General features: G+C 33.7%; 1 protein-coding gene across 12 annotated transcripts in view; it reads right to left on the bottom strand.

Moving 5' to 3' along the window:
- NBEA (neurobeachin) overlaps nucleotides 1-16,185 on the bottom strand; it is a 461,765-nt gene that overhangs the window by 233,456 nt on the left and 212,124 nt on the right. For all 12 annotated transcript variants that reach the window (XM_068182009.1, XM_068182000.1, XM_068182001.1 and 9 more), the window contains one exon: nucleotides 3,949-4,013. In XM_068182009.1, coding sequence (XP_068038110.1) covers nucleotides 3,949-4,013 — 65 coding nt within the window. The remainder of the gene's footprint in view (nucleotides 1-3,948; nucleotides 4,014-16,185) is intronic.

The raw sequence follows: 16,185 nt of genomic DNA, 5'->3' as shown, positions 1-16,185 counted from the left end.
TATCCACTGTTGGTAGATGTCCTCCTTGAACCCTTTCACTAAAGGGAGAGCCTTGATAAAATTTAATGAAGATGGAGGCAAATAAGGCATTGAGCATCTCAGTCATATCTGTGACTAGATCATCCACCCCATTCACAACAAGACATTTCCCTTGGTCAGCCTACTAATGAAGCTCTTGTTATCCTTGATATCTCTTCCAGCTTTCACTTCCAGCTGACTTCTTGCCTTCCTGACAATATTTCTCATGTGCTCACACTTCTAAATTCCTCCTTTCTAGCCCACTTCCAGTCCCACCTCCTGTGTACTCTTTTTGCATCAGAGTTCTGTAATAATTTTTTTTTTTTGGCTGAACCACTCTCTTGCTACATACACATTTTTTCCTGTTCCTGCACTTGGATAATTCTGTACTTAAAAGTCTGACACCTTTTAGAACTACCTTGAAAGAATACGTTTACCTCCCATGGGATCCAACTGACCCGTTTCCTGAATAGACTAAAATTTGCACTCATTATGCTACTCTCAATCCTCACTTCCCTCAGGGCCTTGAACACCACTGTTTCATGGCAAGTACAGCGAAAGGTTCCATTAATTAATCACATTCAAAAATAATTCTTGCCTAGTGGTAAATAGCAGATCCTGCTGTGTGTCAGTCTTAGCTGTCTCATCATGTATCAAGAAGTCATCCCCGGCAGTCTTCAGTAATTGTCTTCCCTAGATGCATCCCACCTCGTTGCACTTCCAGAGGTTGTCAGGAAGGTTAAAGGCCCTCATTGGCAACTAGGATTTGTGATCCAGATACTTCAAGGTGTTTAAAGAATGCGTCTTCCTTTCCCTCACTCTAAATGAGTGGTCTGTAACACCACCGTGACTCTCCTCTGGACTCTCCTCTCATTCTGTCCTGCATGCTATCAACCAAACTATCTTCCATCCCACTAAAGAACTTCAAAAATCTGAACTGCTTCTTCACAAAGAAGGCAACACTCCCTCCTTGCTTTCTCTGGCTACCTTTCCAAGGAAACTGTCTATGCAGCACTTCTGTCATGCAGTGCAGGCTGTCCCACCAAATCTTATTCATTCCTCCCAATGATGTCATAGTTTTGTGATTTAATGTGGAGTAATTTCTACTCCAAGTTGCCCAAGATAGATGCATTTGCATACATATTTACTTGAGGTGGGTGCTCTTATCCCTTGTTTTTGTCAGTGACCAGCTATTTTCTTTCAACCTCATCCATCACTACTCCACTTAAATGTGGGCCATTGTCTCTCTCACATGTCATTCCTAAAGAAGTCTTTTCATGTCTCCTTTCACAGCCAACATTGCAGATGGATCCAGCTCTAAAATTATGAAGCTTGCTTATGTGTACACCCCAATGTAAATCTGAAATCCTAATTAAGCTGCTGTTAGTGAATCTCTTGACATGTGTGATACCCTCAACATCACACATTCATAGCAGGAGACTGATTACATAGAAGCATAAAGTTCAAGATCATAACCAGGATATCACTAAATCTTTCAGGTGTATTACATACCTTGAAAGAATTAATTTAAATCTGTAGTCAGATCTCCTGTTACACTAAAAGCTGTTACAACAGTTCTATTTTTAGAAAGCTGTACCAGTGTTTCTGTATTGAATTCCAAATATATGTGTTATCCAGATCTTCCTAAAAAAGCATTATCTATACTGAAAAACCTCAGAAACAATAAATCAACCAATTTAAAATGAAAATGTGGTTTGTTAAACTAACAGGAATATAATTGTAATTATTTAAAATACACCTGTACTGAAATATTTTGTTTAAGAACATTTTTAATACATTCAAAGACCCAAAAGACACTTAAATTATTTCAAGAAGAAATAACAAGAGTTAGGTACTCAGAAAATCACCTTATAGCATCCATATCTTAAAATATAGATGTCTAGCTGAACATATTAAAACTGTGGACTTTCACATTACATCTAAATATTTTCATCCACATTCAAAAGAAAAATCTTTCTCAAAACTTTTGATTTATTTCCCAGGTCTCAAAATCTTACCCAGAAAGTCCTTCAAAATATTCTTAGTCTTTGTTTTGCTTTTAATAATTTAAAATTCAATCATTATTGCACAGCAATTATATGCAATTTTACATCCCATTAACCCTGCTTTGTTTTAATTATAAAGATCCTTTGTTAGATTCCTTTAAATGATCCAGTTTATAATTTCAGGTTATCCTAGGGAGCACTTTAATTCAGCTGCACATTCATCAACTGTTTATGTCCTGTTAATTGTTGACAACTGCACAATTGCATTCTCTAGCTATGATTGATGAATTGCATTCACAAGTTTAGCTATTAAGCAGAATAAATATTTATAACAATTTTCAGTTAAAGGATTTTTATCTTTGTCCCCAAAAGGGGAAATTAAAAACAAACAGGCTGATTGCAAAGAAGAGCATTCCAGCAACACACACACAGTTACTCTAAAACACCTCTCTGAGAAAAGTATAGGGAGGAACTGTCCAGTTTGATTAGACATTCCTATGACTGGATTAACGGGGTGGTTCTTAAATGATACTTATTTTTGAAAAGTCATTTTTAGAGGGGATTAGAAGGTCCACTGGTAACTTAAAACCTGACTGCTAAAAATATGCAGATATAGGATTTGCTCAGAATGTTCATTTTATCAGTAATGAACATGCAATAATATCTGGTCTCAATATCCTGGGTGAGAAAATAAAAAAGGTCCAAATGGTATTGCATATTATTATCTAGGAACGTAAGATTACTATAATTATTTAGCCTGTTGCCAGGTAATATTTCTTGTACAATGTACAGTACATGACCCACTCAGGTGAACCCTATTATGGTGTAAAAACTCATATTTGCACTTCATAGCAAGAAGAATTTCCAATGGAGGGACTTATGTTTCCTACTGCTATATAGCACTATAACTTCAGTGTGCACAGGGAATCCAGGAGAATTTGCACCAGCCAAATACTGGGTAATAACACACTACTTTTCTTTTTGATACTCATACTTCTATATTTCTATAGTCTGACATTTTCTAAATTTAATTTCAAATAAATGTGTGATTTAACCACTGAAATATCAACTAGACAAAAAATATCCTACAATAAAGAGAAGATTTGAAACTTCACTTTGGTAATGAGATATCACTGGTGAAAAAAAGAAATCACACATAAAATGACAATATCTCTTCAACAGGTGTATTGCTTTTTTTTTTTTTTTTTTTTTTTTTTTTTTTTTTTTAGCTGCACATAACAAAATGTGTAGATTCAAATGGATTTAATGTATTGGCCAATACAAATACATTGCATAAGTGGTTTTGTTTGTCTTGGTTTCTGTCCTACCAGATGGGCCAAAGAGTCTCCCTTTGCTTTCCAGCTTGCTGGCTGGAAGTACTGAGAAACAATGCACAGAGTAGAACACATAGAATTAAAATTACTTGAAGATTGATAAAAAAATTTCATAAAAAATTTCAAAATCAAGGAAGATTATATAAACATGTCATGCGTGGTTTACAGGACTCAAATTGGCTGAAATTCTAGATAAAATAATAATGAAATTATAGTATAGAAAAGTATGTCTGTAAAATAAATGCTATGCTGTAAAACAGATGGAGCAGCAGATGGTTTTACAGATTGGGCTCCCTGGACTGTCTGGGTAAAACAACCTTGCTGCTCTGGAGAATGGTGGTTCAATTCTCAAATAATCCTAAACTTATATACGGTTCAAGGGAATTCTATTTCCTTCTGTCAATAAACAAAATTTTCAAAATTTACACACTTAAAAATTAAATATTTACTATATAAAGTATCTATACAATAAAACTCTTAATTAACACAGCCCTTTCACAATCCTTCTGGAACAGATGGTGAGGAAGTATTATTACCCAATGGAATAAATGCAAAATGACTACTTTTTCAAAAGCTTTAAAATTCATTACCTTCCTTCATTGATGAGCTCAATAAATGCAAGTCCTGCATTCTTCTGAATAGAATTTTGCCATTCCTAAGAAGATAAAACATAACATGATCAAAACCCAAGGATTTTAAACCACATTTTTGAAGCTGACCCTGGTGACATCCTAAGGAGATTGAATATAGACAGAACTTCTTAATTCTCCCCAACACTCCCCCCTCATCAAAAGAATTATCTGATAATTTAAAAACTGTAATTAATTCAGATTTTCAAATCAATTTCAGGTGGTCATGTCTTCTTCTTCACTCTTAAGCAAGCTTTAGTTTCCCCTTGTCTAGAGAATAACACATCTTGTTTCTGCAGTTCACGCAGTCACCCAATGAACACTAGCGCAGCAAAGCATCTTCTTCATGTTGCTTCACTGCTACACCTTGCACATTTTATTATAAAGGACAGGCAATAATCTATGTAAAATCCATCCTCATAGAGTTCAATTTTTGCTTCTAAGTGAAAACAAACCCAGCCTATAATAATAAAGTAATTTTTTTTAATTGTTTTACTCTTACCATGGATTTCCAAGATGAAATTTCAAACTAATCTAAACCACCTGATATTAAATTTAACAGGATTTTACTTCATATACCACTAAGTTAAAGAGAAATTTCACAATGCATCACAAATAGCTTTTGTCATAAAAACTACTGCTTCTATCACATCAAGAATTCTGATACTTGAGATGAAAAAGGGTTGATCTCTCTTTCGAGCAAGTAAACATTACTTTCTTTTGCAATAATTCCTCACATTTTTTCTTTAAAAGCAATAAAAATTTCCTTTGTATTATAATGAAAAACAAAACAAGTACGTTAGCTGGATTACAGAGAGATTTCCTATACTAAGACTGCATGCTGTCAATGGGTAGAGAGTTACAGTTACATAACTATTCCTTTCATAAATTAATTTACTCTTTTTTTTCCCAAGAGTAAAAAATCAGGCCAAAATTCACAATTCTTGTTCTCTAATGTGGCTGAAAAAAGATGGCTTTGCATAGATAAGGAAAATTTCTCAAAGAACACTAGTCACTAATCAGCAAAGTGCTTCATACTTATTATACAAATTTACAGACTTGACCAAGTCATGCATCTTAGAAAAAACCCAACAGCAACAATCTAATACCCATGATTTGTTTTATAAAAGTCAAGGTAATAAAATACCCAAAACATGAACATTCTCTTGACCTGTGGCTGAGCAGGTAACTCCTGGTTAGGGGAGACAGAGTATCAGCACCCAAGCCTCTAGCTTATGAGCTAGAAAACCATTGTAACAGGTCCTTTCTTGAGTGTTGCTGATTTTGTTATTTTTAAAATCCAAGCTCATGATGAAGCTAATGATATCACTTTTGGGAGCAGTTAAATCATCTGTGTAGAGTAGAAAATTCCTCTGAGAAACTAAGAGTGAAAGAAGTCAACTACCTAAACACAGGCACGTTGAGACATTTTAGGAAACAAAAGTCTGTGTTGGAGATAGTATTCAAAGTGTAGCTTTTTTTTTTTTTATCAGAGCCTTTTACTGTACACTATAAAAACCATTATCAGCATTTTCGTTTGAGATGTTTTTGTGTACCACAGCTGCTATGACTTTGCAGTCAGGAAAGAAGTTGAAAAGAGAGAGGATAAAGGAATAAAGGCTTCCTAAGACAGGTCTCCAAAGAAAACATGCTAATTAAATTTTTAAAAAGAAACAGAGGGTCTACCTGTGTCTGAAAAAGCCCAAGAGATTCTTGCAAGTATTTTGCGAGATCTTCCTGCTCAGTGCGAATGCCTCAGATTCTGCAGGACATCCAAAATGGCTAACTGGATTTTATGTGAGATATCTTAAATTGACTAAAAAGCCACTAAGAAGATATCTATATGGAAGCAAACAAATAACTTCTTATATCTCCATAGGTGGAAAATCTCAACAATTTTTCTGAAGTAATTTTTCATGATAAAAATGTTTGAAACTTGCTCAACTATTTACACAAAACTAGTGAAAAACATAACGATGCAGAACCTAGAAAGAAACTAGGATTCATGGTTCATGCATTGTTTCACTACAAAGTAGCTACTGCAAGATTTATTAAAGACACTCAACCCTCCATTAATCCACAAATAAGGGAATAATCATTACTGCCACAATTTTATATCACTTTAAGGCATAATTTAACAAACAGATTCATGATCCTGAGAGATGACCTATATATGTGAAGAAGCACCTGGTTTTCTTTTTTTTCCATTTTGTTTTTAAAAGATGCAAAGAACAGATTGAAAATATAATTTTTCAGTGCCAGCACCAGAGTTGCCATTAATGTCATTGCATGTACTTTAAGAGCTGGATTAAGATGTGAAGCAAGTTTGTTTATATTCTCTTGGATTCCAGAGGAATCTTTCTCAACACCAAAATGCAAGAAGCTGAAAAACAAACACCAAATGAAATGGATGCAGGGGCCATAGTTGGAAGATTTATGCTACACTCAAGTGTAATCACAACATAGTCATGTGGATATTAGCCGCTAACTGTTTGAATGACTAGACTACATCTCATGTGGTCCTGGTGCAGCTCATATCATGAATCTTCTGAGCCTTTGAGCAAGAGCTTGAAGCCTTTTCCGTGCCTCAAAAATGATAGTGGTGACTATGTGCTGAAGTAACAAAAGCCTTTGACAAAATCATGTACGAGACAACTACTTCCATACAGGAATGCATGGATCTTTCTTCCCTTGGTGATCCTGCTTGGTAGGGCAGTGAGGATGACTCGACAAGGTGGGGTGTAGAAGACTCAGAGGCTATCTAACACTGAGAGTGTTCAAGAATGATGACACCACTTCTTTGTACTAAAAATAGCACAAAAATTTAATTTTTAACTTTATTGATAAATAAATGAAAAAAATTGTCTTCATGCATAATCACTAAACATAATGACTTTAGACATTCAGTTCAATTACTTCTGGTATGGCTTTGTTGTAAATAATTAATATTATGCAAAATTCTATTAAATTCTATTAATAAAAAATGTACTAAATTATTAGGATAATGGAAATTGCCACATTCCTTAACTTCTCCTCCTAATCTATTCTGTCATTGATTGAAAAGTGTCAATGCATAAAGAATGCATCAGTACCATCTCCTTGAAAGAAGGTTCAAATTGACACCTATTATGAAACTCTTCATGCAGAGGACAGGAGATGAACAACACAATACAAATACTGCTTGAAATTCAGTTGTTTTGTTATAAAACATGATGTACACTCATTTACTCTCTGATATCATTACAATTTTTACTTTTGAGTATATTTTCCAAGTTCTAGTTCTTTAAAATTCTCCAATCTCCAGTACACATACAAAAAAAGAAAGAAAAAAGGAAAAAAACAGTCCAGGTATCTTAAATTGATAATGGAAAATTTGCACTGGAAAAAAGTAGTGGAGGGGTCAAAAAGGAAAAATTAGACCTGGTATGTTAAGAACTTATTTTAGTTTATATTTCTTTCCAAATAATATTTTGCTTACAATTTTAAATTTTTATTCATTATGTCTAGAACGTATCTTAATAAAATCTTGTGATAATGTAGTATAGCTACTAAAAAAAGAAATTGTGATTCTCAGAGTTCTCTCACCCTTTCCATTTTCTGCAAGGAAGTCTAAATTTGTGTCCAAAATTTCAAGTTTCTCAAAGGAGTGCTGTTACTGAAATGGAGAGATACCTGGTGTAGTAATGATCCTACAATTCTCCTTGAACTACAGGTCCTACTGTGTCAATCAATTGTATCTTCATTGGACTTCTCTCTTCTCCATGTCTTAAATTGATTACGGTTAATTTTTTTTGTTGTACTGATCATTTAGTGAATTTTCTAGTCTAAGATGTTGATAACTCAGTCAACACCTCAATACTTTGATCATTGCATTGTAATTAAAAATTATTGAGACAGATGAAAATCTATTATACCAACTTTCTTCTTTCTAGACCCTTGAATATATTTAGTGAAAAATCTTGTATGGAGCTGAACAGGTGCTAGCTTTCATCCAGAGAAGGAAATGGAAACTATAAAAATGTGTTTGCAATTCACAACGTGCATGTAATTTAGCTTGAGTTTGAACTCCATGTTGCGGAGTTACCTCCTAAAATCACCAATAACTTCCAATCCAAAAATCACCAATAACTTGCTTTACTTCATTTAGGAGGAAATATTTAAAAGAAATGTTACACGATGCATGAAACATTTTGTGGTTTTTTTTATGGCAGATAACCATGTCCATTAAAAGCAGGTAAAAGCAGGTAAAAACAGGAGAACTGATTTCAAGACACAGTTTCATAAATTTTTGAGATGATCATACTGCTTTTAAGATCATAAAATTTTCCTTTCCAGTCCTAGAAGAATTTACTTAAAGATATTGGAGTCTGAAAACCTTGCATTATTGTTTGGAATGAGAATCAGATCTAAGAATTCCAGTAACGCTGCCTGTATGCTTCTCTCATACTCACATATATACTGCTGATAGAGGATTAAAAAATGTACTCTTGGTCTACTATTTCAATAAATTTGGGACCAATTTTAGGCTTTTGTAATTGGTCATCCATTTTAAAAGTGGCTATTTCCCACAATAAGCAAGTTGCAGAATGACTGATGACATCCTCCTGCAAGGAAAATCTGCAAGTATTAGAATACTCCTGGCCTCTGTCCAAATCCCAGAAAGGAAAAGAATGTGAAACTTTCATAACACTATTTACGTGAATATGAATTTAATAAAATAAAGGTAATAGAAAGTTTTAGATTGCAGTTTTACAAGACTACAGTCTCATTTTTCCTGTATTCACTTGACTTTAAATAATATGTTAATTTTTTGCTTTCTTGGAAACACACAGACAAATTGCCCTTCTGATCACCTGTGGTAATTGCCCAATTTATCTTGAAAATGACGTCAAACATTCCCAGAGGAACATTTCATACGTATAGTGGAAGAAAAAAGAAAAAAAAAAAACTACAATTGCAAAAACATTTATATAATTCAAACAACACTAGGGAAATGGCTAAATTTATTTAGAAAATTAACCTTCATCATCTTTTAGAAATTCTGCATATCTTCTAATACAGGCAGAGTATATGTGCAACAAGATACACATAGCTCCATGACTTCTAGAGCTCACCTCCTGACTGGAAAAATATTTTTTTTTCAATTAAGAGATGCTAAAATTATTTTTAACAATATGTATGCTATGTATGGCAATTTATCCTAAATGACTGTCCACTTTTTACTCAACCACTCTTTGATGTTAGAGATAAATAACTAATTTGAAGTCTTCCCAAAATAAATGAATGAATAAATAAATAAATAAATTTTTGTATGTACAGAAAAGTACTCCTCATACTGTTTCCATTATAGTAAACCCCCTGAAAGCTATGGTATATTTATTATTAATGATGGGCTCTAGTAAGGAGCTTTGTATCCTTTCTCAGCCCTTCAAGAAATACCAACTCACTGACTTTCTAGGTATTTCCTCCAGGTCTCAGTTCCTTCTCAATTGTGTAGGCAGCTTTATAGAGAAGTCAGGGGAAGCCACCTTGCCACATTAAATACAGAGGCTGATTCTTACACTTTACTAATTCTGCCTGTCTTGCCATGAATCCAGAAGTTGTTCAGATCAGTATCTCACTGGTGCGTATCCATTAATATTTTTTTTTTACAAAAGTACTCTGACAAGGACAGGCAAGAGAAAGGGCCAGAAGTCCCTTGATAACTCTGGTATAAGATAAAAAAGAAAACATCTTGCTTATTACCAAAAGCAAAACACAGAATTAGTTTTCCAAATGTATGGGAATCTGTAAGGACACCTCACAGAATGATGAAGAAAGTAAAATCGCTCAACAAGTAGGAAAGAATATACTAATAGTTTCCATTTGAAAGTTAGATTATCAGAAACAGATGATCAAGAGATGAAGACAGATTGGGCTGGAAGACATTCTACACATTGACAGTGCAAGAAAATCCTCTGATACCCCTTTAGCATATGTTAAAAAAATAAAGGTAATAAAAAAACGATGATCTTTTGGAAAATAGTTTTCTACATAATTTACCACAATTCCTTAAAGCAGGTGAAAATTACTGAGGGGGTGGGAAAAAAAAACGAAACAAAAACCCACAAAAAACCCTTTCCCCAGAAAACCACTTAATTTTAGAGAAAAAAAAAAAACAAACCAAAAAACAACCAGATAAAGAGAAAATTTTTTGGTTTCTCCTGTAGCTTGTACTAGAGTTCATTTAGGAAATTACACTAAGAGTGTATAACAATCTATTTGTGGATAGGCCATGTGGTGGATTATGAAGAGCTCAAAATCAACATTGGAATCTAAGTATGTGTTTAAGCTGTACCATATTTGTACTGCATAAGGACACAGAAGAAATATTCCTTCCCTCTTGATGGACCTTTATGTAATATAAATAGGATGAGAATATTATAGAAAGTACTCGCTTCACCTACAGAGATTTCTATTATTGAACTTAAATGTGAGCCTGTGGTAAAATGTGAAGATACAAAGCCTCATTTTGGAGCAACATTGCTGAAAATTTCATACACATTTCTAGTGCCTTGTCCAGCATATGAAAACCTGTGTGGGTTTTTTATTTATATTAACTTCTTCCTCCTGCTCTAACTTCTTCCATCAAATGCCAAAATTCCTTTCTTGTGTCTTGACTCTCACAGAGAGACTGTCTTTCCTAGAGCCCCAGCCACCAATCTGCAACCTGCTATAAGCTATTGGTTTGTTGGTGACCTTAGAAGCATAATCAGTTAAAAATAACTTTTTTTTCTCAGGGTTCATTTTTGGTTTGATGTGGCTGTTTCCACCACTACATATCCTGATGAAAGAGATCAGCAGTAATATGGAGCTAGGCATGGAGAAGATACAATGCATCTGCAAGTGTGATCTCGGTCAGAGAGAAGCCTAAACTGACCACTAAAACTGTAGCCTAAGAGTGGGATTCCATTAGATGCAGATATCTGAATTTATATCTTGCTGCCATGAAAACATGAGCTGTGTTTTCTCTTTTCTCCTCTGTGCTCCTAATTTTTCAATCCTGAATCCTTTTCATTGAATGGCTCTGCTGGCTTTTGAACAAGGCTCTTAGCTAAAGAGTTACTAAACCAGGGTACAAATGCCTGAGCAGTTTTCACATATGAGTTAGTCTTGTAAATATCAGCACTGGTATGAAAGTGGTGTTAGCAGAGAAGAAGCTGCAGGATGGAAGTAGTGTAGCAGATACAGAACTTTGTTAGCATAAATGTTTTAAAGATATGCTGGAAAAAAGGATTGAAAAAACGAGTTTCTGTATGTTTGCACGTGTGTTTCTATGCATCTTCCCCCCCTATAAAATCAAATTTTAATTCAGACTTTTGCAGTGATATTATAGGCAGAGTTGTCTCCTATTTGCACTAGTATGAAATCAGAGACAGTGGATTAATGAAACAGAACAAATAGGAAAACACAAGCAAAGGTAAAACACCCAACTTGTTACATGATAAGGAAAAGAGAGATTAAAAAATTATATCTTCATAGGAATTTGCATAACCAACCTTAACTTCATCCTTGAAGTTATAGCAAACTTAATTTCCTAAGTAGATTAAGTTGCAGGGGTTTTTGTCCCCTTAGATTTAAGGGAAGCAGTTATTATTTAACTTCAGCCTTTCCTATTACAATTGGTGTCAAAAAGACAAATAGGAAACACTTCTGTAACTGTTCTGCTATCACAGTTACTCTGAAAGTGCTATCACTTATTTAACAAAAATTATAGACTATGAGAACTCTAGGAATACCTCTGGAGGGAGATCAAGAAGTATAATTAAAGTTGAATCTAATATTGGCAACAAGAGAAAACAGACAAGAATTATTTCAGAAAAGGAAAATCTATAATTAAAAGTAAAAGGTTTCTGCACAGCAGAGCTGGACAATTCCCCCTTAAACTCTTATAGAAAGCCTTGAATACAGTATGTTTGATACCAAGAATTGTGCACTGTGCTTCTACTATACGAATTGCACATTTCAAGGCTTTTTCTGGTTAGTGGGACCAGAAAAAGGAAAAAAAAAAGGAAAAAAAAAAAGGGAAAAAAAATGGAAAAAGGTCTTTTTCTGGTCACCAGAAAAAGGGTGGGACAAGAAAAAGATTTTTTTTTTCCTTTTTTTTCCTTTTTTTTTTTTCCCCTTGATTTCTGTGTTGACCAATTGCCAATTTCTGAAGAGCTATTCCATACTTTGAAGCAGAATGTACATCTAGATGTGCTGGTGTCTACCAAAATCCCTGCAGTGCCTGGTTGGTGGGTCTTTATTCTCAGAAATAAAACAACTATCAGATTTCCTCTCTGATGATTCCCTTTGAATTTGCAGCAGCCAGGCACATCTTTTGTGGTATTTTTTTATTTGTTCATTGGTTTTTACACCTCTCCTTGGAGTGGGACCAATTTCTTTATAATGTTCTGAATTATTTCTACCACTTAGGATAATGAGGCATTTATCCTTATAGTAATTATATTTTTAAATTGACTGAGTAAGAAGATGTTTTAAATAATAAAACAGTATTTTCTTTTTAAGAAAATTAATTTCCCTTGTAAATAGATGAGATACAGAAAAATACAAGTGGCATGAGATAAAACTCCTTTGGGACACAACTACTCAATTTCTTCAGAAGCTGTCTCCCAAAAGAGAAGAATCTGCAAAAGGTCTGGAAGTAATTAGAAACTATTGTAGTGTTTTGGTTAAGGAAAAAAAAAAGAAAAAAAATATAAAAAAAGTAATTGAAATCTAAATTATATGTAAGAATGAACTACACTGCAAAAATTGTTGCATTTTTCTAATACTGCATGGCTTATTGAAGAAATCTGCCACTCCAACAGCAACACAGCTGTGACATACTCAACTGGGCTGAGGGAACAAAGACCAGCTAATCAAGCACAGATACTGTCAAACATAACACATCTTCATCCATTTTATGTAAAAATAGACTAATTTCAAATAAAAAGGCCTATCTTAGGAAAAGTGAAAATCATTATATGTTTATTATCAATTATTTACAAAATTGTTTTCAAGTGAAAAAAATTGGATGTGTGATTATGGTTTATATAAGAAATACAAAAAAAGAAAGCCTTCGAATAAAGCTAAATTTTAATCTAGTGCAGTAGGTGTTACTAGGAAAAAATATAAAACAAGTTACAGTACATGAAAGATTCTGAAAACACAGACTAGTGCTTTTTGCTCTTACCCAAACCTACAAATGATATACCATCCATACAGGAGTTCCTTTAAAACTTAAAGCGTATTTTTCACAGAAACTCCAAATTCCTTTGGGGCAAAGACTTGATTGCATATTCCTCAGAGCCTAAAAGGCTGCCCATATGAACTGAATTATCCATGACATGTACCTTCAGACATTTGTAATGTGATATTTCATGTAAATTTAGACCATACCTTGGATGTGAGCCTCTGGCAATGTTGATTTTATTCAGGAGCTCAGATAAGAAAAAAAATTCTGACATCCTTGCTAATCTGTAGTTGTTAACATGGAATTTCCAACATAAAAAGCATAAAAGCATCTAATTTGCTGTAGCAAATGAAAGGAAAACAAACCTTGCATTTCCCTTTCCTTTTCAATGTCTAAAGTTACTCTGTTCTGTGCAAACAAAATTGTACTTTTCAAAGGTTTTTATTATCACCATCTATCTTTTGAGTGACACTTTTCAAACTTCCCCACATAATCTGTAAAATGTCATTCAATTTGAATATGAAGAATTTACCCTTGCTAGGAAGAAAAGCCCTATTTACACAGGGATTATTAAAAACCCACTAGCTATATACTTTATGCAGTCTTTCCAGTTTACCTGACTTAATTTGTCATAAGAAAAAACTCAGGTAGCACTATCTTTTCTTTATACAGAGATGAGTTATCCTCATTTGCTGTGAACATCTCCTATGATCCTAAATCCAAGCTCTGCTAATATTAAGCCGGATTATGATATTTGGCTGTCATTTTCTTCTAGCTATTTTATGTATTAGTATTTTGCATATTATAGCAATTATCTCATGTTTTCTTTTGACAGATAGTTTTAAAATGTAAATAACAAAAAAAAAAACAAATCTTCCCTGTAGATGAACAGAAGTACAGACTGGTTCATTTACTCCTATAGGATAAACCACTGTATTCTGTAGAAATGCTACTGTTCTGAAGAATATTCCAGAGGTCAGGGAGGTGAGGGGAGGAGACTGCAATTTGCACCACTACGGCCCCCTGTTGACCAGTTCCAGTAGAAACAATTACCATGACTCCCCCAACAAACAGTACAACATTAGCTCCTGAAGTACTTCCTAATAAATGGACATCCAGAGACAAAAATCCTCCTTATTTAGAAGACAAGGAAACAACCCTGAAGTATCAGATGGGGTATAAAAACTAAAAGCTTGAAATTTCCCCAAGTAATTAGGTAGATGAAAAAGAGTTCTTCCAAGCAAACACTGAAGAAAATAAATAAATGTTTGAATATTCAAAATGATTAGGCTCTTCCCATTATTCCAGGTATAAAGTGAACCTTATTTTTGAAATACTTTGAAATAAAACCCAACATATATAGTAGTCATAAAAATAACAAATTGATTTTTGCTGCATTTGTTACATAGCTTTACTGAGATGTCTAAGGAAAGAGCATTGCAGAAAGAGCTTAAATTTCTCTCTCTTCCTTTCAATCAATATTTGAGGCAAAGTTTCATCTCTAGGGCCCTTAATGGCAGGAATTCCTGGAGCCAGCAAATGAGTAATGTTAAACCTATGATTAGATGATGAGGCCATCAAAGACACTAGACCCTAATGCTACATTCCACTTTATTCCTGAGAACTGCAGTAAAACCGAAGGCTAGGGAAGAAAGGACTGTAAGTTACTCCTTCCCTTGAAAAAATGTTTCAAGAGCTGCAAAAAAATAAAAGAAAAAAGTTGTATGACATGAACATTGAGCTCAAAAGCCTTAATGGATCTTTTGGAATTTTCTTGGAACCCAAGACTTTGCTGTTAGGCAACAAATTTTTCAAGTGCCCTGCTAGAGAAGGCTTGAAGTTGAAATCCCACTGAGGATTCCTGCCAGGGATGTATTTTTCTTTTACTTTTCCCTAACTGATATCCTTCTAAAAGAGGAAGAAAAAAAGGAAGGGGAAAAAATACAAAGGAAAACAAGATTTAATGATTTCCTTATGACACAAGCTTGAAAAATGAAACCTACAGATGGGCAAGGTAAGTTGGAACACTCTCCCCCAAATCTACTTGTAAATGTATAATATTTTCAGAGAGATTTCTCAAAAGTAGTTTTTAATTTCAATTGTCTCTAGAAACGCCTTTGTTTACAATTTACTTTTAGTGTATGCTGTCAATGTCCAGTAGTGAATGCTTAAGAAAAGCTACAAAGAAGTAATTTTCTTTGATAATTATATAGTAAGTTAACCTGGGCATTTTATCCACAAACATGTTTTGAGTTGAACTGGTATTATGGTTCTGTGGGGAATCAGGTTAATGAAATGCTATTATAAGTTTATAGAGAAGTATAAAAACTTGCAAAGTTATTTGGATCTGTTGGGAAATCAATTTTCTTACATTCCACCTAGTGAACAGAGTTCTAAAATGTTTGCTGTTAATTTCTTATTGGCAGTTTAAAGTAAAAGGGTATATACACAATATTAGCCAATAATATTTCTATCAAAACAAAAATTATGAAAATTGAGATATAAATAATACAAACAATATAAGAAACTAGTTTAGCTTTCAATATTTTATTTTTGAAAGCATTTAAAAATATTAATTACTTTGGATTTCTGAGAAACCCATTACTGCTGTGTTAAAACCCCAATAATTATCCACAGAATTTTTATGTAGAAATGTTCTGCTTCTGCCAGTTCTTGAGGACTACTTAATCCGTGTTTCTCTGCTTTTTTATATAGTGACAGCTATGTAAAATAGTCAATGTTATGTCATGTATATCAAAAATAATAAAGTCAGCACAAAGTAATGTTTTAAAAAATATCACTAATTCAAAGACAAATTTAAACATAAAATTATGACCACAGTATCCTACTTAAATAATCTAAATAAGAACAGGCTTGCAGGAAAGCTCATACACAGAGAAAGTGAATAATGCACATCCATACACTTTTAGAACATAAATGCAAAAATACCTTGTATACAATGTGAATACAGAAAAACTATA

This window comes from Anomalospiza imberbis, chromosome 2 (assembly GCF_031753505.1).
Source record: "Anomalospiza imberbis isolate Cuckoo-Finch-1a 21T00152 chromosome 2, ASM3175350v1, whole genome shotgun sequence".
In the NCBI taxonomy this organism is placed as follows: Eukaryota; Metazoa; Chordata; class Aves; order Passeriformes; family Viduidae; genus Anomalospiza; species Anomalospiza imberbis.
Note: the sequence above shows the minus strand (reverse complement) of the source record. Positions and strands in the feature narration are given on the sequence as shown.